Genomic DNA, 21,329 nt, shown 5'->3' with positions numbered 1-21,329 from the left:
GACTATGGACCCTTTTGTGAAGCGTATATTTCCTGAAAATTATGTGAATTTTAAGTTTCTGGCTAATTTATCAACTGCCTAACGCAGGAGATAATCCAAAAACAGCTGAACACCACCGTCCCCATAGACCTCTATAGGATCCGCGTTCTTGTGCAATTTATCATGGGAAGGTCCCCTTAGTGGCCTGTGCTGATAACCATTTGCAGTCCTTCACCAAGACTAGTATGGGTACGGACAATAACAGCAAAACAAACTTAATCTCTGGCGCTAATGTGGAACTAAAATATCTATAAGAGAAACATAGTAACTTCCAGGTATCAAATGCAGCAGCTCACAATAGGAGGTAGTGTTAAACCTCCAAACAAGGTAGACAAAAAGAAAACAGAGTTGCACAGAAGTACCTAATTAGGCGTTTAATGAAGATTAAAATGTACAGAATAAGAATCTCAAAAACCGTGAACCACAATAAATATGGCATGGAATATAAGCCTATATATACACTTATCCTTAAAAAACAGGAATAAAGAGCTCCAATATCGGCTCAATCGAAACCAGACCACATAACGTCAATTGCAAACATATGTATACACACAGATGGATACAACCTTATAAACCTGTATAACACCAGCTGGTAATGGTTGTTTGTAAAATCATTGAGTCCTCATTCTTTCCAGATTGGAGGGAAAAAAGGGAGGAGGCTTCTACTTAAGATGAATAGAAAAAAATATATATATCCATGTACATGCAATAAACTTGTTACTTCATAGAGATATCCTGAGAACCGTCCTTATTGGGATCAAGCAATCATAATTACTGATATGTAGGCATGCAATCGCCAGCTTAAATGAGCAGGTTTTTTTTCCTAATAGATGAAATTTCTTACCGCGGCCTAGGTGTAACAGAAACCCCGCGTGTAGAGCCACAGTCCGTAAGTTAATTTCCAACGGAGGTACGTTTTCTTACTGCTACAGCGGCTATCTTAAATAAGAGTCCACATACCTCCAAAGTTAGAGATGGTTCCGTGATTGTAGCCAGCAATTGACGAATGTCATCCCAGATGTAAAGAACGTAAGGAAACTTCTTACCATGCAATCGGTTCCAGGTACAAAGCAGAAAAACAGATTCTTCGTTGCGCACCACAAAACCAAATCTGGACATACAGTAGACATGAAAATAAAAATCCCACTTCGTAAAGGAATTTCCAACCCGGCAATTACACTCGGGGTAAGGCGGGCAACATGAAGCAGAGACAACGCATTTCGTCTGACAGACAGACTTTTTCAAGCAATCATTTATTTTTTTCCCTAAACTACACACCAGCAGTCATAGATGTGCCGCTTGCTGCTAATGCGAGGGAGAAAATGAGCATAGGCTTCACCCTCAAAATCTATAACTAGTATCGGACTTTGACAGGCTGAGCTGGACACACTATAACAGGGAAACCCACAGGGTGGCGTCCCCTCATCTGTTCAGCACAGGACAGAATTCGTTAGGGGAATCATGTCCACAAAAATAATAGCTCCCACTCACAAGTAAAAACAGCCCAGTTTTGAGAGTACAGGGGGTCCTGCCAACAACCCTGGCTGGTGGGTGTTGGGGTAATAATTGTTTGAGGTAGAGGGAGAGAGACAGAGTGAGCAGGATGGAGAGAGGGGGCACATAAGCTGGAGCACAGAGAGAGAGGGGGCACATAAGCTGGAGCACAGAGAGAGAGGCAGATAGAGGGATATAGAGAGAAGGGGAGACAAAGGGTGAGAGTCAGAAAAGAAGACAGGGAGAGTGAGAGGAACAGATGGACATAGATTAAAGAAAGGGGGGGGGGGTAGAGACAATGAAGAAAACAGATAGTACTTGCGGCTTCTCCCAACAACACTAGCCAGTGGGTGTTGGAGTAATACTATGATATATATATATATATATATATATATATATATATATATATATATATATATATATATATATAATTACTTTAATTATTTTAATATGTGGTACTACTGGATCCCAGCAAGCCCTGACAGCCATAATGTGCTTGGTATGCTGGTGCTTGTTGAACTAAGAGTGCCAGCATATCCAGGGCTGTCACAGTACACTGGTGCTTGTATGTTTACAATCCCAAATCCCTCATTTTCCACTTTATATTGCTAAATAAGAAGCGGTTCAGAGACCTGCGAGAAAAAGTCAGACAGAGAGCAGGCAAGGCAGAGACAGCGAGTGAGACAGACAGGGAGAGCAGGAGAGATATAGAGAGAGGGCAGATGTAAGGCAGACAGAGAGAGAGGGACAGAGAGAGATTGAGATTGGAAGATTTAGATGTATGACAAATCTATCTTTAGTTTCAGCATTGTGATACACAATTAGACTTTTTAACCAGCCACAACCTTATAGTATATACAGTAATGTTTCTAAAGAAATGACAGTGTAGAATTTTTTTTTACAGTAAAGAGTTAATAAGTCAGGACGTTAGGAGACATGTGACTAATGCTCCACCCTCTTCCCTAAATCACACAACTTTCACTTTCCTTCCCTAGTTCCAGCATGGCGTCTGCTTGTCTGAGAAAGGAGCTGAGCTGCTCCATCTGCCTGAGCCTTTATACAGATCCCGTATCCCTGAGATGTGGACACAACTTCTGCCGGGTCTGTATTGTGACTGCGCTGGATACACAGGAGAGGGATGAAGTTTATTCTTGTCCTGAATGCAGAGCAGAGTATCAGGAGCGCCCTCTGCTGGAGAAGAACAGGAAGCTGTGTAACATTGTGGAAAGTTTCCTATCTAATCAGCCAGAGCAGGAGGAGACCAAGGTCTTCTGTACTTACTGCGTGGAATCTCCTGTATCTGCTGTGAAAACCTGTCTGCATTGTGAGACCTCCATGTGTGAGGACCACCTGAGTGCACACAACAAGTCTGTGGATCATGTTCTGATTGAACCAACATCATCACTGGACCACAGAAAATGCAGAATTCACAGAAAACTTCTTGAGTATTACTGCTGTGAGGATGCTGCCTGTATTTGTGTCTCCTGCTTTGTAATAGGATCACACAAAGGACGCCAGGTTGAGTCGTTGGATGACGCCATGAAGACAAAACAGGAAAAATTGAGATACATTCTAGAGAAACTGACCTCCAGCAGAGCAGAGGCTGAGGAACAAGTCCAGAGTCTGCAAGATCGCAGGAGAGAAGTACAGGAAGAAGCTGCTGTCGCCACAGGAAAAGTCACTGACTTGTTTATGGACATCAGGAATAAGTTGGACGCCCTAGAGAGGAGAGTGCTGAGTGAGATCTCCAGACAGACAGAGGAGATTTCCCTGGAAGTCTCTGATCTGATCCAGCAGCTAGAAGCACAGAATGATGAACTGTCCAGCAAGATGCGTCATATTGAGGAGCTGTGTAAAATGACTGATCCATTAACTGTCTTACAACACCGAGAATCAGACACTTATGATGGTTATTGTGAGAATGAGAATGATACAGAAAGTGATCCTAAAAAGATCTATTCTGTAGATGATCTGGACCAGTGTCTGATCTCAGTGACTTTGCACTCAGGTTTATCTGATCTTCTGAGTAATGTAAAGAGAGGGTTCTATATATTTGAGGCTGCAGACATATTACTTGACATAAACACAGCTTGTACTAATGTCTGTGTATCAGGGGATTTAAAATCTGCATCTTGGTCCACAATATACCTAAACTACCCAGAGAATACAATGAGGTTTACAGATTTTTGTCAGGTCTTAAGCAGCACACGTTTTAACTCAGGACAACATTACTGGGAAGTGGAAGTCAGCACAACAAATCATTGGTGGGTTGGAGTGGCTTATTCTAGTATTGACAGGAAAGGAGATCAGTCAAAAATAGGAGAGAATAACAAGTCCTGGTGTTTGCGTTGGTCAGATGATGGTTACTCAGCGATACACAATTCAAGGGTCAATAAACTGCAGCCGGAGTCTCCTGTGCAGATATTAGGAGTATACCTGGACTATGAGGTCGGACGTCTGTCCTTCTATCAGCTGTGTGACCCCATCAGACACTTATACACCTTCACTGCCTCATTCACTGAGCCCCTACATGCTGGTTTTTTGGTATGGAAGGAGGGTTGGATAAAGCTCAGGATCTAGCTGTGCTACATAAAGTGTATATCCTGTATTCTGTGATCAATATACTTGTGATTGAATTATTTCAGTGCCTATAAGGAAAGTGTATAATGTATCAGGAATAAATTCAAATTCTCTTTTAACACTTTATTGCTATGTTTTTTCTTTATACAATATGATCCCTTCAGGGAAATTCCAACTTTAGACAAAATGGTCTTCCAGTCACATGTATTTTTTTTTGTTTCCCTTCGATATGATGACGATCTACTGTGTAGATAATATTCTGAATTTATGATTGTAGATCATGTATATATAAAAAAGACAAAACAATGTGCATTTACGATCTAATTTAAAGGTTAGGTTAGGAGTAGGTATAGGGACAGGAATAAGAATAGGGTTATTGCATTAAAAATACTAATTTTACATTCTAATTAAATCGTAAATGCGCCGAGTGATGGTATTGACGCTTTAATTCCGGTAATTTCACTGTCCGCACATTACTGACGTCAATTCCAAGTCCCGGCATTTCCTTCAATCGATAACTATACCAGTCATGAAGCGGACATGTCGGGGATGTACTCTGTCTTTTTTAAGTTAAGTCTGAATTTTTTATTTATTGGGTTTATTAAATTCAGGCTTATTTTGTAGGAATTTACTATGTCGGCGATGTCAGCATCACTGAAACGTACCCAGCCCATTGTCCCAGGATCTCACTCAACAAGTACCGCATAATTTTTCTCCAGATGTTGGTAGTACTGGAGAGGAGTCCTTTATCTCTTCACTCTGCAATCTCCCACCAACGCGTTTCACCTGACAAAGCAGTCTTCTTCAAGGTGTCTTTTCAGATCCGCCCCACTTTGGCTTCAGCTCTGCCTCTCCTTCCTCCACTCCCTTGTTTCATTCACAGGGGGATACTGAGGTCCAGCTCCAACCAAGACAAATAAAAGTTTTTAATATTTATTTTATAGTGATTTACTTGCATTTTTAATTGGCTCACTGGTGTCCCGACATCACCACATAATTGCACATGCTGAAATGTTGCTCGGCACATGCACAGAAGAAATACAAAGATAATGACGTCTTTAGAGAGCTGTGACAGACAACTCTACACAGGGATGTGTTCTCCAGGACAGCCATTTATCGGAGGCGCTTGCCCGACTGAACATATTTGCTAAATTATTATGAAAAATAATTTCTTATCAATGTGATATGGGGCAAAATAAAATTATAACTAGCTGAGAAAAATGCAGAGATCTTTATATCTGCCCCTATGCGGTAGATTTATTAAACCTACTGAAAAGTAAAGGTGCAGGTGATGCCCACAGCAACCAATCAGATTCTAGCTATCATTTTCTTGAATGCACTAGATAAACGATAGCAATAAACTGATTGGTTTGAGAAATCTAACGCATAGGGCTAGATTTACTAAACTGCAGGTTTGAAAAAGTGGAGATGTTGCCTATAACAACCAATCAAATTCTAGCTTTCATTTTGTAGAATGCACTAAATAAATAATAGCTAGAATCTGATTGGTTGCTATAGGCAACATCTCCACTTTTTCAAACCCACCGTTTAGTAAATATACCCCATAGTCTCTTCAGGATTATATGTAATTGAATGTATTACTAACTTTTGACAGTAGATGGCAGTAGTGCTCAAGCATAAAATATGAACAGTATCTGCTACTAACACTACATCTATCTTACATTACAAATATGCATGGCTTATACATTACAATAAAACAAAAACAATAGTAAATGATATGGATAATCAATGCATGCAAAATGGAAGCTGAATAAATTGGTTATAATATAGTTTTAGAATGCATAAGAGTTAACAGAGCTTACAGTATGTATATATTGACAAATTACGTTCTATGCCACTGCCCCCTCTGGCCGCCCCCCATGTTTCTGTTGGGTGGGCAAAGACTGTGTTTTGCCTGCGCCCTCCATGGACTTCTACACAAAAGCCTTCATGCTACTTTCTGAAGTCACGGTAACTGTTCTAAACTTGTGAAACATTTTTAAATGACAGATTGTATTAGTATAACTACAAAATGTTCTTTAATGTAGATTGTCTTAGTATAGATTTAATACAGATTGGTTTTGTTTACTTAAAAAACTCTTAGTGTTCCGTTCATGAACATTTAATAAATAATCTGTATTGATGGTGAACCAACTATTCACTTTACGTTTACCCTGAATTTGGTGCGGTGCGTCCAGTAACAAACATGAGATACAGTAATTTAACTTTATATCACAGACCATAACCATTGAGGCAGTGACTATAGATTTACAAATACTCCCAAGCAAAGGAAATTAGGCTGTCAACGGAATCTGAATAAAAACTAGTTTAAGGACTATGAAAAATGTACATTTTTAAGATAAACAATTGAATTTATCTATCTTTCTAACAGCTATTGTACTAATTGGTAATTAATATTAATAATAATATTTATGTAATACTGTATAAATACATTTTTGGCCAACCCCTGAAACACTGACAAAAATTAACATAGGATTGGGAGTCTTTGTATATCTACAGTCACTGTTACAACTGTTGTAAAACGAGATACCAAACGCGAGGAAAAGGGGCTCCAAGCCCTATAGTAGCATTTGGCCTTTTGCCTAGAGATGGGCGGGCTCGGTTCCCTGAGATCCGAACCCACCCGAACCTCGCCTATCCGAGTACCGAGTGGCTCGGTACTCTCCCGCCCGTTCGGAATTGAAATCGAGGCAAAACGTCATCATGACGTAGTCGTATCTCAGAGTTCGGTTCTCGCGATATTTGAAAAGCATAAATACCCACCTACACAGCAATCCATTGCCATTTGACAGAGGGAGAGAGCAGGGTTAGGTCACAGGCTGTATTAGAGCAGGGACAGAGCAATAATTGTACACCTTATTCTTTGTATTATTATTTCAATTCTAATCTATTCAATTCTATTATTATTACCAATTCTATTAGCAATTGTTAGAGCAGGAAGAGAGGAGGATAGAGGAGGCTTTTGTTTTCAATATTTTGCACTACAAGTGCTTTGGGGTGTCCCATATTCCCCAGTGTGAAACACAAATTTTTCTGGCCGCCAAAAGTCATATTTAGCAGCATTATCTATCTATACAATATTTTGCACTACAAGTGGTTTGGGCTCAATAAAATGGATTCAAAGCAGTCCACATATGAGCAGAATCAGCAAGCAGGTGCTGGCACTAGTCCTGATGGTAGTGTTCCCAGTACGTCATCTCGTAAAGCCTATGTAAAAGTACATAGTCTTTTTAAATCAAGGAAAAAACACACCCAAAAAAAAATAAGTATACTTATACAATCTACCCCCAAATAGGAAAGGGACTTGGGGCATTTCTATATCACATACAGTCTTGAAAGGCTGCTGTTTTGGCAATTTCTCAATAAGCGTAGGGTGTCATACACAGACTGACCCCAAACTGGCTTTGTCCATTTCAATTTATATTATACAGCCTATAACGGCTGAATTTTTTACTATTTTCTACAAGTGTAGGGGGCCTATACAGACAGAAACCAAACTGCCTTTGTCCATTTCTTTAGATATTTAACTATAAGTGTAGGGTGTAATATACACCCAAAGATGATGGCTGCATTGCCAATATGCATAGATGGAAAGGAAGACAATCTGGTTTGTGTGTAGAATTAATGACGGCCTACCAGGAATTAAACTGTTTTTTTTTTTTATAATTATATAGCTTTACAATTACATTACTTATCCAAGAAACAGGTGGAGCACTAAATTAGGTTATTTTATGCCCAAAAACATTTTTAAACAAAATTGCAAAACAAAACCAAACAAAAACAAAACCAAAACCAAAACACTCAAGGGCGGTTTGGCAAAACCCAAACACGACAGTAATCCAGATCCAAAATCAAAACCAAAACCAAAACACGGGGGTCAGTGAGCATCTCTACTTTTGCCCTCCATAAAAATTTTCGTTCTTACGCCCCTAGACGTGGGTGCAGATTTATCAAAAATAGCATTGTTGTCAGAGAAAAAGGAGTTTTCATTGAGAAAGTGGGTTTTGTAGTTTCACCCTATATGTCAAAGAGTTACGGTCGGCTATAACTTTCATTCAACCTTTGCAAAGGGGAGGCCTGTTTAACAAGTATCATGAAGATACTACTACCATCACAGTATCTGTTCTGCCAGAATATGATAACAGTTCACAATCATTAAAAAAAAAGCTTTATTCTAGATATTTTTTTAAAAAAATCAATAATACTTAACAAAAAATTATTTGAAAATATATTCCATCTATGTTTATACTTTATTTTTGCTTCATTTTGATTTTTTTTTCTTTAAATCTGGGCTTTCACTTTCACTGGACATGCGCAAGCCGAGCTTATCTGCAAAATCCCACCCGGCGGAGAGCTAACCCTTACCACAAGTGTCGCCGGGCAGCTAAGTGTCGCTCGCCCGCCCCAGTGATAATATTTTTTGGTTAAAGTGCCTTGAGAATTTTTTTTATTTTGTGTTGCCACGATCAGGGCTCTAATGATGAATGGGCCCCATAGAGAAATACAATTTCTGACTGCAGCCTAATTAGCTCACTGTGCAAATACAACAATTAAATGATGCATATATAATGTAATCCATTTTTTCTTAAGCACCCTGATGAAGGCAGGGGGCTATTTTGGCTCTACTGTATATACACATCCTGCTATTTTTGTACCTAACTTGAAAAGAGTGAGCACAGACTAAAAATATCTCCGGATCATCTTGTCAGTCGCTCAGCGCTGTCTCCTGGCTGCTGACAACTTACTTGGAGCCACAACCATTGGCAGCAAGCACTTGAAGTGACTCCATTGGCCTTATTAAACACTATGGTGCACACGTGCTGTAACCCACAGCGACCAATCAGAGTCTAACTCTTACTTTCTAAGCTGCACTAGAAAAAAAATGGCGGGATCTGGTTGCTATGGTTACAGCTTAGTTCTGCGCCATTATTCAATAAGACTGACACCTCTCTGTTTTTTTACACATGTGACATGTTCATTGTTACCATACAAATGCTGCAAAGTCTCTATTAATATAAACATTTATTTATAAATTGCCAACATACTAGCATTTTACGGAGAAGCTTTAATCCCTCACGTCAGGGGGTTTATTTACTAAACTGTGGGTTTGAAAAAGTGGAGATGTTGCCTATAGCAACCAATCAGAATCTAGCTGTCATTTTGTAGAATGTACTAAATAAATGATAACTAGAATCTGATTGGTTGCTATAGGTAACATCTCCACTTTTTCAAAGCTGCAGTTTAGTAAATATTCCCCCAGGTCTTGATGGGGGAAAAATAAACACATGTTAGAAAATCCCTGATATTCTGACATGGTACCGCTAACAACCTACTTCCCTGAGCTCAAGTGGACCCATCACCTAAACACATTGGTGGTGGCCATTTTGTGGGCTGTACCAATGTTTACCCAATCAAATCGGAAAGAGTCCTGTTATTATAACCATGACACCACTGTAAGTCCTGTGCGAGCAGGAGGAGCAAGGAGAAGTGTATGCTGTAAGTGACAGCTGTCAATCACCTCAGATTGGTGCAGGAGGAGTCAGGAGATGTGTATAGTTCCCTCATTATCTGCAGCCCACGTATGGCGCTGGAGGAGTGTATATAACGAGTTTCTATTTTGCACAATAGGGATGGTCTGGTGCCCAACTTACTGTGATATCTATTGCACTGCACCGGCATGCAACAACCCCTGTGTCCGCATGTGCAGGAACCCTCTGGTCACTTGTGCCCACATCCAAGAGCTAGCCAGGGTGAAGGAACGTGCAAGTGAGCAGGTGGGTTACCTAGCTGTGCATCCCCCTCTAACACACAGCAACAGGGGGGTGTGTGTGTGTATATATATATATATATATATATATATATATATATATATATATATATATATGGGATAAAGTGCTCTCTTCTGTAAATGATAAGGATATTATCAGACACTCAGGAGTTCTGTGTCCATATAAAGACACAAGGTCACCTGTCAGGGATCTCTGAGGAGACTTCTAACACCTGTTTTATTACACAGTAGCGGCTTATAATACACAAGTTTTCCTAATGAACACTGAAGTGATGACAACGTTTACACAGATATCACTTACCCGAGAACTGTTTCATATGAAGATTCTGGTGCATGGAAAATCGTGAAACTGAAAATTTTGAAAACACTTCAAAAATGTGCAGAAAGATTATCCCAATTTTATCACTGAAATCGTTGCAATCCCCATTGTTCTGTTTTTCCTCTTGTCTCACCTAAACTTGTTACATGAAAGAGTTCAATGGAGGGGGGGGGGGGTCTGAAGAAGTTACATTATTATGATGTTAGTAATCGTATTGTAATTACTTTAGTATTTTAATATTTTTTAAAAAAAATGTCACCAGTTTATAAGATTTAAAAAAATATATCATCGTCAGGAACATATTTTAAAGTAGTCTAAGTTGTTTCTAACCTATCTACTTGTGCATGGGAGATTTCCACTGACAAGTGTCAAGTTCCTGAGCTCTAGCATCCCCCTGCCTTGTCTATTCAGTACAGTGGCGCTTGGCAGACTGTTACTTTTTTACTAGGCTGTAAGAATGTTGCTGCATTCTCAGGGCCATCTTTTCCATTGGGCACGATGTGCCCGGGGGCCCCACGGGCAAGGGGGCCCCATAGGCAGGGCTCTTAATTAGAATAAATATTCCTGCAAAAGAAAAAACCTGCAAAAAAAACCTTCAAGGGTCACTGAGCGAGTACATCTATCTATCTCTATATATCTATATCTGTATTTCTATACATCTCTCTCTCTCTCTCTCTCTGTCTATCTCTCTCTCTGTCAATATATATATATATATATATATATATATATATATGTGTATATACATATATATATATATATATATATATATATATATATGTGTATATACATATATATATATATATATATATATATATATATATATATATATATATATATATATATATATTTAGGGGCCCCGGTGCACTGCTTTGCCCGGGGGCCCATAATGTTGTTAAGATGGCCCTGTGCATTCTACAAGATCATTAACCCTTACGGATGCAATGAAGCTATTTAAATGTCACGTTTTAATCGTCAGACTGCAAAAAAATGAAGAAACTTATCAGTGGGCATCTACTTTGTTTGTTTTTTGCTTTACACCCCTTTACAATTCACAATACTTTTTAAAAAAAAAATAAATAAATAAAAGTATAAGTATTTTAGCAAAACAAGGCTCTGGTACACACATGTCCAGAAAATGTTTTAGGATATGTTTTGTTATTAAGTTACCTTAGAGAACCCCACATACCAGGCTATGTACAGTACACCAGATAGGTCAGAGGTACAGATCAGATTCTCTGCGAGAGTGTAATCACAGCTCAGTGACCGGACAGGACAGCTGGGAAACACTGGACGCTGTAACTTGAAGCTTGCAAGCCTTTAACAGGTTACAGGGCTGAAACCTAAGCTATTCCCTCTGCCCGCTGCTCTGGGGGTTCAGTCCTGCTCCTGCCCGACAGAATGGCATCAGCCGAACTCAAGGACGAACTGAACTGCTCCATCTGCCTCAATATCTACACAGAGCCTGTCACCCTGAGATGTGGCCACAGCTTCTGCCAGATCTGTATTAAATCAGTGCTGGATAGGCAGGAGGGGTCCAAAGTTTATACCTGTCCTGAGTGCAGAGCGGAGTATCTAAGGCGCCCGGCGTTACGCAGGAACATGAAGTTGTGTAACATTGTGGAGCATTTCCGAACTACTCAACCGGAGCAGAAGACAGCAGGTATCTACTGTACATACTGTGTCCACTGCTCCGTCCCTGCGGTCAAAACGTGTCTGATGTGTGAAGCTTCTCTGTGTGAGGTTCATTTGAGCGTACACAGCAAGTCCACGGACCACGTCCTAACGGAACCCACCGGCTCCATGGACAGCAGAAAATGTGCCACCCACAACGAGATCCTGAAATACTACTGCTGTAAGGACGCTTCCTGTATCTGCGTGTCGTGTTGTGTGTTTGGGGAGCACAGGGGACATCAGGTGGAACTTCTGAAGGAGGCCTCCGAGAAGAAGAAAGAGAAACTGAGTAAAGTTCTGGAGAAACTGACCTCGAAACGAGAAGAGACGGAGAAGAGCGTCCAGAGCCTGCAGGACCACCGGAGAGAAATACAAGAAAAAGCAGCTGGCCTCACAGCCAAGGTGACCACCCTGTTTATAGACCTCAGGGAACAGCTCAAGGCTCTAGAGGAACGTGTCTTGAGTGACATTTCCAGGCAGAGGGATAAAGTTTTCCTCTCGGTCTCCGATCTGATCCAGCATCTGGAAATAAAGAAGGACGAGCTGTCCAGGAATACGTGTTACATAAAGGAGCTGTGCAAAGTGACGGATCCGCTAATTGTCCTACAAGAACGGGAGGCGGGCAGAGCCGATATTGAGGAGGGTCCTAACAAAAGAGTCCAGGTTGTAGGGACTTTGGATGAAGTTTCCATCTCTCTGACATTGCACACAGCCTTATCTGATATTGTGACTAGTGTAAGACGAGGGTTTCACGTCAAGGACATATTATTGGACATCAACACCTCTGCTGTCGACGTGGCCATTTCGGGGGACTTGAAAAGCGCCACCTGGTCTAAGACCCCAATATGGGCGAAGAAACCGCAGAGATTTAAAAATTATTGTCAGGTTTTGAGTTTCCAGAGCTTTAGCTCGGGACAAAATTACTGGGAAGTGGAGACCAGCGAACTTGGCAACTGGAGAGTTGGGGTGGCCTATCCCAGCATTGAACGGAAAGGGGACTTGTCGGGCATCGGGCAGAACAACAAGTCTTGGTGTCTGCGCTTATGTCAGAAAGATTATTTAGTGTCTCACCGGGCAAAAGAAATTAAGTTGGAGCCAGAATCCCCCTTGCAGAGAGTAGGAGTATATCTGGACTATGAGGCCGGGCGTCTGTCCTTCTATCAGCTGTGTGACCCCATAAGACACTTACACACCTTCACTGCCACCTTCTGTGAGCCCCTGCATGCTGTATTTCTGGTATGGAAGGATGGCTGGCTGAGAATCAGAAGTTAGGACGACTGACCGCACCCAGATACAGAATATATAAAGGGATATTTATAGTGTACCTGCCATTTCCGCACAACGGAGGTTGGCATTTTTTGGACTAAACCAGTATTCATGAAAATGCAGCGATGAAGTCGCGGAGTCACAAGGTTGTAAATTGGGGATGTTACCGGTTCCCGGTGAATGAATAAGCTGCATCTTCATGATTATCGTTCAGTCCACAAAACGTCTGAATGCATTGAGGTCAGGTGGGCTGGTGCAACTAACACAAATTCAGTTATTTGCAAACACTACCCTCTGTGGAATATTGCGTCAGAGAGCTGCTATTTTTCAGGATTGCTGACTTTGCATTGGGCAATGTAGTGTGATAGCCAAATGTTTTTAACAAGTGATTCAATAATGTTTGCTTGCTTTATTTTATTTTTATTTTTTTTAGAAAACATAGTTGTTTTTAAAAGGTGGAATGTAACCCTTGTTTGGAAATAGCACTTCTCACAAGGACTTTGCTGATTTTCTTATATATTATGCATTACAATGTGGCATACACTGGTTGGGGTATTGTTTTCAAAGATCCTTTCAACAAAGTCTGTAGCTCAGTGAGAGGTGTGGTGTTAAAAGACTATTGACTTTTGGGATGTTTACAGGGTGCTAAGTATCTGGGGTGGATACATAACCAATAACTGGGATCATAAAGTGATTTGGCACATTGGCACAGCACTCGACCGTCAAGCCTTTCTGAATTTTATACTTTGTTTTTAAAGTTATTTTAGTTTTTCCCACCCCCAGTGTTTCTCCTTGCGGTGCTCATCCAGTGAAGCAATATTATCCACTGCAGTCTAGATAGCAATATATAATAAAGAGTTGCAATCAAATTGGTGTTTGTGTCTTGTACACTCTGCGTTGCCTGAACAGAAGTAAGGAGAGAGCATGAAATAACTTTGTGTGGTATGTTAAAGAGCATTTATCTATAAAAAAAATTTTTTTTAAAAAAATGACAGGTTGTCTTTACGTTAGCAAGAACTTTAGCACCCTTTCATAAATGAACCCTTTTCTAGAATTGCATTTGCATTCTAATTGCACTAGGTGGCGCTCTAAGTCCAGTAATGCATTTTGACATGAATACATAAGGTTAGTACATTGCTGACAGTTGAGATGTGAGCGCACACAGCCGATAGTCTATAAATTGCTGAGAGACACTGGGGAGTGTAAATAGAATCTTACTAAACACGATACAGTATCATCAATAGCAGCACCCCAAATCCTATTGTTTACATTACACTGTTTACCGCTTTTTTTGGAACGTCATTTTAGCTGATAGATAGGAATAAAATGCAAGGATTCAAGGCACTACGGCCCCTCCTGGAAGATTCAAATAAATAAAGTAATACATGAAGCTGCCAGTAGAAGAAGTGTCAGAGCCTAGAAAGTTTGAAATGATTCCTATATAAAAAGAAATTAGATTTGCGCCACCATACAGGAGTTTACCTCATACTACAGCATACCTCCCAACTGTCTCAATTTCAGCAGGACAGTCCTGATGTTAGGCCTTTGTCCCGTTATCCCGCCCTTGGACATGTTCGTCCTGCGGGGAAGAAATGTTGGAGGAAGGAAGATATCTAATGGGCAGCCTAGCATTGTAGACGCCCCCTTCATGACATGCCATGCCCTCCACAAGACATGACCACGCTCCCTGTCCTGCTGCCGGGACTTGCATGTTGGGAGGTATGATATAGAAATAATGGCTTCTAGCTAGGGTCTGCTGCAGGGTCCTAGAACCCTTCCTTTCAGAATAAAACATAGCAGAAGTCCCTCTGTGCAAATAGGAAAATAGTTCACTACTTTACCTCTTAATAATATTATAATTGTCAAACAAAAGGATATACACTATAGGCAGAGCAAACCATGGTGCACTATGGGGGGCAAATTTAAAATGTGCGGATAGATTTAGAGTTTGGAGAGGGCATGTCTCAGCTCAAATCTACTTTGCAATGTAACAATAATGCTGCCCAGTGTTTGTGCGGTCCATGGAAATCCATCATCATCATAATTTTTTTATATAGCGTAACTAATTCCGCAGCGCTGTACAGAGAACTCACTCACATCAGTCCCTGCCCCATTGGAGCTTACAGTCTAAATTCCATAACATACAGACACACACACAGACAGACAGAAACACAGACTACGGACAATTTGATAGCAGCCAATTAACCTACCAGTATGTTTTTGGAGTGTGGGAGGAAACCAGAGCACCTGGAAGAAACCCACGCAAACACGAGGAGAACATACAAACTCTACACAGATAAGGCCATGGTCTCGAACTCATGACCCCAGTGCTGTGAGGGAGAAGTGCTAACCACTAAGCAATCAATAACCATAATCATCATAATGATAATAATCATAATAAGGCTAATTCAAATAGTGTTAACACTAAGGGCTAGATTTACTAAACTGCGGGTTTGAAAAAGTGGAGATGTTGCCTATATCAACCAATCAGATTCTAGCTGTCCTTTGTAGAATGCACTAAATCATCATCATCATCTAGTGCACTTTTTTTTTTTTTTTTTTTGCTCCTATCTCTAAATCTGGCTCTGTATTCTCACTTGTGCTGAGGAATGTCTGCTATAATTAGTCCTGTGTGCTGGGAACGCCAATGAGGAGAACATGTGCTCAAAGATACAAAGGATAAATGTAGTTTCTCACATGTGCACTCTAATGGTTATATACCACTTATTAGCTTTATTCAAGGAGATATTTAAGAGCAATTAAAATTATTATTTATTAATGTCATTTAAAAACTGAAAACATATAACATGTAATTGATTACATTTCTTTTATTAATAAACTTTGCTAAATATTAAAACTATAGTATAGAAAGAGCAATGTGTGGTATGAAGTCGTTTCTCAGAAGATCATTTCTTGTAGATTAATTTGTCTGTTAAAAATAGCAAGCTTTTTTTTTCTTCAATTTGCAAGTAATGATTTATGATTCTGGACTACCATGGCAACCACAGTCACCTGGCACTTGGTGTAATGAGCAGAGAGGCTTTGAAACACCCCTCTGAGCTCTGTCTGCACTGTAACATCCTATGTCCTCCCCCCGTCTGTCATCAAATGACATGCTGAGCGCTGTGAGTCTATGTCTGTGTCACAGACTGACTGCGTCTGGCAGCCATTTTTCTTTGCCCACCAGAGAGCTTTTGAAAAGGCGATAATGATTTGTAGGAGGATAGCTAAGAAAAAGGACAGATGCATGCTTAAAAGGTACTTAACTTGCTATTTAAAGAGAAGTAACAAAAGATGAACTTTTATATGCATGAAATGTTTATAGTCTGGATGTATAGTCAGGTTACATTTTTGACCTTGCATTAAGCATAAGAGAGTTTATAGAATATCTAATAGACTAATGTATTAGCATTTTATTTGCACATCATTTGCATACTCTTATTCTTAAGGTTTCTTAGACTTTAAGTGACGCTGATACACTAAAACACCTCTTGTTGTTAAGGGGATCTTAAAGGTATTAAGAACCTGCTAGACTCTCCTTAAATACAACCAGAGAGATTTGAGTACCCTGCACATCATTTCTTACACACTCTGCTCGTGCCATTTATATGTGTCACATTTTGCAATTATACCCTATATTACAATACTCCTAAACTGCATTACCGTGGTAATACCACAGATGACTCATTTCCTGGGCTCAATCTCTCTGCTCGGCTCCCAACGAGCTGGTTTCCGTTCCCACTGCCGAGCTCAGAAATGTATAACTAGTTTTAGGCTCAGACAGGTTACAATTTCCCTGACACTCTTCCCTCTAGTGGCTGGAGAGGTGCTCACGGGGGTCTCTGCACCTGCGAGCAATTTGTGAGCGGGGACTCAGGGGGCATGAAATTGTGCTGCAAAATAGAGAAAGGTTGCACAGTCCCCGCAAGAGTTTGGAAACTTCTGGCTTTATTTTAGCAAAATGCAGCTAATCAGCCAAGTGTCCCGTTCCTGGAAGCTGTGACCACTGATGTAACGTGTGAACTCAAGTCAAGGTCAAACACTCTGTAATGAAATATTATGCTGAACAGTACTTCATGAAATATAAACACAAATGTATCCTTCATCGGGGACATTTTAATAGGTAGCCACCCTTAAGGGTATGCTGGATTGAAAGCTAAATTGATCAATATTGTTTTACCGTGCAATTGCTATTAGTGCACCACGTGTAATGACGCAATCGCAGAGATTAACAACACACACATTTACATTCGCACTTACACTTGTAAATAGAACACATTTATTAAGGTGTATATATATATATATATATATATATATATATATAGTATAGGTATTTTTGATTCAGGTCCTCTAAAAGGTAAAGAGTTTGGTCTCATATTAAAGCTTATTTCACCAGCATTAACCCGGTTTCAAAAGAGTAGAGATCGCATCTAGCAGTCGCAAGTTATGAGCAATATGAAATTAATACCCAAAAGTACTTTGTTTATGGGTCAGTTTAAACTGGTCATTCGGTGGGGAGACATGTAGGCAACAGTTGGAGTAAGTTGCCCACCACCCAGACAACTGAAACATTGTTAACCCTGGACCAATGAAGACCTCTCTAAGTGTTATCTGTGTATTTTCGTAACATCATCAATGTTTATGTTAAATCAAACTGCATAAAAGCTCCCTAGGCCAGTGTTAAATCTCTATCTTCCTGACTACAAACTACATGGACCTGGGCCCAGGGCGCGCTAGCGAAAATGTAATGTATTCAGTTTTATACTTTCCTGTTTATTAATATACCTTTTATGCGTTATGATGGCTAGCTGTAAATCCTGCTATCTTTTGCTATTAAATCTCTTTGTGCGTTGGAACCCCAATAATCGCATTGGACAATGTTTATTGACAAGTGAGAAAACGAACATACCAATAGCAATCACTTACAGACAGAAAGTTATAGTCTAATGAGTGAGCCCAATATATTAAGTACTTCCCTTCACTTGAAGAGAAACAATCATGACAAAATAAGCCATATCCATGATTCACCAACCATCAACCATGGGTCGGTGAGTTACTGAAATCTACATACAGGTAACCAAGAACATCCTGATAGTTTCCAAATTATACCCCCAACAGTAGGCGTTCTGTGAGACGGCTCAGTTTGATGTACGACGGTATGAATGGTCCTAGGAAGACCACAACCAAGAACGTAGTCACTGCAATATGACCCATCATGATTTGATTGGAGTCTCATGACTTTTTGTGATTTGCGGAGAGAATTGTTTTTGAACATCAAATTCCGTAACAAACATAAAATATAACAGCAAGCTGGGCAAATAGTCATAATACACAACTCCCAGTACCCTCATAAGGGTTAGATTACCCCTTTACCAATCACAATATTTATTGTGATTGGCCAGGAGGCTCAGCAGCAGCAGGGAGTACGAGGCAGGTGAGGGGTCCCCAGGACTGAATGTGAGATGCTCTCCTCACTCCGGTACACTCCCGTTGCTGCCGGGTCTAACCGCCACTTGTGATGATTGTTATGTCCCTATTAAAATATCTGTGTAAATAATTTGTTTAGTTTGAACCAGTAAAAAAAAGTCTTGTGAACGGAGCTCCGAAGATAAGGATCAATATCATCCCGTGATGCTGAAGGTTCACTAATGTCTATTTATTGTACACCATAAGGACACACATTATCACCCTCCTATTTAAACTCTTACTGATCCACAGTGTGACTCAGCTCTTCTGCTGGAAGAGAGCGGCTGTGATCCAGGTGTGTCCGACAGGTAAAACTACGGAATTACTATGAAAACGTTCCAGTGTTGCTTCTGTTGTACCCAATGCCCTCTCCCTGCCCCTCTTCACCACAATCCTCTCTTCCTGTCCCTCTCCACTACAATCCCCCTCCCTGAACCTCTCCACTACAATCCCCCCTCTCTGACCCTCTCCACTACAATCCCCCCTCTCTGACCCTCTCCACTACAATCCCCCCTCCATGACCCTCTCCAACACAATCCCCCCTCTCCCTGACCCTCTCCACTACAATCCCCCTCCCTGAACCTCTCCACTACAATCCCCCCTCTCTGTCCCTCTCCACTACAATCCCCCTTCCTAACCCTCTCCACTACAATCCCCCCTCTCTGACCCTCTCCACTACAATTCCCTCTCCCTGACCCTCTCCACTACAATCCCCCCTTCCTGTCTCTCTCCACCACAATGCCCTCTCCCTGCCCCTCTTCATCACAATCCTCTCTTCCTGTCCCTCTCCACTACAATCCCCCTTCCTAACCCTCTCCACTACAATCCCCCCTCTCTGACCCTCTCCACTACAATCCCCCCTCCATGACCCTCTCCAACACAATCCTCCCTTCCTGTCCCTCTACACTACAATCCCCCTCCCTGAACCTCTCCAACACAATCCCCCCTCTCTGACCCTCTCCACTACAATCCACCATCCCTGACCCTCTCCAACACAATCCTCCCTTCCTGTCCCTCTCCACTACAATCCCCTCTCCCTGACCCTCTCCACTACAATTCCCTCTCCCTGACCATCTACAATCAAGGTGTCTGACATGAAGGGGTTACAGTGTCTCATATACTCAGCTGCCATCAGAAACTGCGGGGCCCACTATACAGAAACAGGCAGGGCCCCCCACCTCGGCCCACTGGGTGCAGAGGTGTAGCTCGGAGGCCCCTAGTGCCCGGCAAAGAACAATGAACATCCGATGAAAGACAATAAAATGTTCCCTTACAGGAAGATTAATGGCTGGATCTCCGGTCTTTGTGCCTCGAGCTGATTATCACGGTACTGGGAGTCTGTGGAGAGAGGGTAGGAGTGGAAAGGGTGAGGAGGAGTGAAGGTGGCAGAGAGGAGGGAGGTGGAAGGTAGAATTACAGCAGGTGGATGGACAGGACATTGAGAAGTAGAGGACAGCAAGGAAGAGGGGAATAAAAGAAGAGAGAAAAGAGAGAGCAAGAGAGGTTAGAAAAGAAAATTAGAAGGATTAAAGGACGAGGCTCCTGGATGACTGTGTTGTACTCGCCTACCTGTAATTGCAGATTTCACAACCTGATGCTGGTTTCTTGTCTGTTCTTGGCATGCTGGGGCCTGTTTGGAAAATGTATAGATACATGAAATATGGAAATCCGAGCAGTAGGTAAACAGAGTACATAACACAGTATATCATACATACATCCAGCCTTCAGAAGGGCTGAACATTACTCTTAATTTTGAGACTGAAAAAATAACTTAAAAATGCTCATATCACTCATCCGAAAATCCCCACACATGCCACCTAGACCTCTCTCCTGTTCCACATGCACTCAGAATCTCATATGTACTATAAAATTGCCCCATGGCACTCAGACCTCCCCACGTGCACCTTATTTGCCCCCCACAAATCCCTACAGGACCCTTACATGCTCACCAGAACTCACCACCTGATCATTCTTTTCCTCACTCACAAATATATTTTTGCTTGTAATTTACTCACATTTCATCCTCTGAATTAAATAATGACCAATGTTTGTACAGCTTTTTGTGAATTCACTCATCCCCTCTCTGTCCCTCTTCATCACAAACCTCCCTCCCTGTCCCTCTCCAATACAATCCCCCTCCCTGACCCTCTCCACTACAATCCTTCCTTCCTGTCTCTCTCCACCACAATGCCCTCTCCCTGACCCTCTTCACCACAATCCTTCCTTCCTGTCCCTCTCCACTACAATCCCCCTCCCTGACCCTCTCCACTACAATTGCCCCTCCTGTCTCTCTCCACCACAATTCCCTCTCCCTGACCCTCTTCATCATAATCCTCCCTTCCTGTCCCTCTCCACTACATTCCCCCCTCTCTGACCCTCTCCACTACAATCCACCATCCCTGACCCTCTCCAACACAATCCTCCCTTCTTGTCCCTCTACACTACAATCCCCCCTCCCTGAACCTCTCCACTACAATTCCCTCTCCCTGACCCTCTCCACTACAATTCCCTCTCCCTGACACTATCCACCACAACCCTCCCTTCCTGTCCCTCTCCACTACAATCCCCCCTTTCTGTCCCTCTCCACTACAATCCCTTCTCCCTGACCCTCTCCACTATAATCCCGAATCCTTGACCCTCTCCACCACAATCCTCCCTTCCTGTCCCTCTCCACTATAATCCCCC

At 41.5% G+C, this 21,329-nt stretch overlaps 3 protein-coding genes across 3 annotated transcripts in view; all 3 read left to right on the top strand.

The window, feature by feature from the left end:
* Window positions 1–2,509: 2,509 nt before the first annotated feature.
* On the top strand, window positions 2,510–4,232 carry LOC142098606 (E3 ubiquitin/ISG15 ligase TRIM25-like). Its single transcript, XM_075181442.1, is given in 2 exon segments — window positions 2,510–4,009; window positions 4,012–4,232. Coding segments are annotated over 2 exon segments (1,518 nt in total). The 5' UTR covers window positions 2,510–2,535; the 3' UTR covers window positions 4,056–4,232.
* A 7,293-nt stretch (window positions 4,233–11,525) lies between these two features.
* Window positions 11,526–14,136, top strand: LOC142098605 (E3 ubiquitin-protein ligase TRIM39-like). Its single transcript, XM_075181441.1, has one exon. It carries the CDS (start codon window positions 11,640–11,642, stop codon window positions 13,182–13,184), a length of 1,545 nt encoding a protein of 514 aa, XP_075037542.1. The 5' UTR covers window positions 11,526–11,639; the 3' UTR covers window positions 13,185–14,136.
* A 4,765-nt stretch (window positions 14,137–18,901) lies between these two features.
* Window positions 18,902–21,329, top strand: part of LOC142097307 (linker for activation of T-cells family member 1-like) — a 48,005-nt gene continuing 45,577 nt past the window's right edge. Inside the window, exon 1 of the mRNA XM_075179030.1 lies at window positions 18,902–18,952. The gene's annotated coding sequence lies outside the window, so the exon portion shown is untranslated. The remainder of the gene's footprint in view (window positions 18,953–21,329) is intronic.

The sequence above is a fragment of the Mixophyes fleayi genome, chromosome 7, assembly GCF_038048845.1.
Source record: "Mixophyes fleayi isolate aMixFle1 chromosome 7, aMixFle1.hap1, whole genome shotgun sequence".
Classification (NCBI taxonomy): Eukaryota; Metazoa; Chordata; class Amphibia; order Anura; family Limnodynastidae; genus Mixophyes; species Mixophyes fleayi.
The sequence above is the reverse complement of the archived record's forward strand: the minus strand, read 5'-3'. Positions and strand labels throughout refer to the sequence as shown.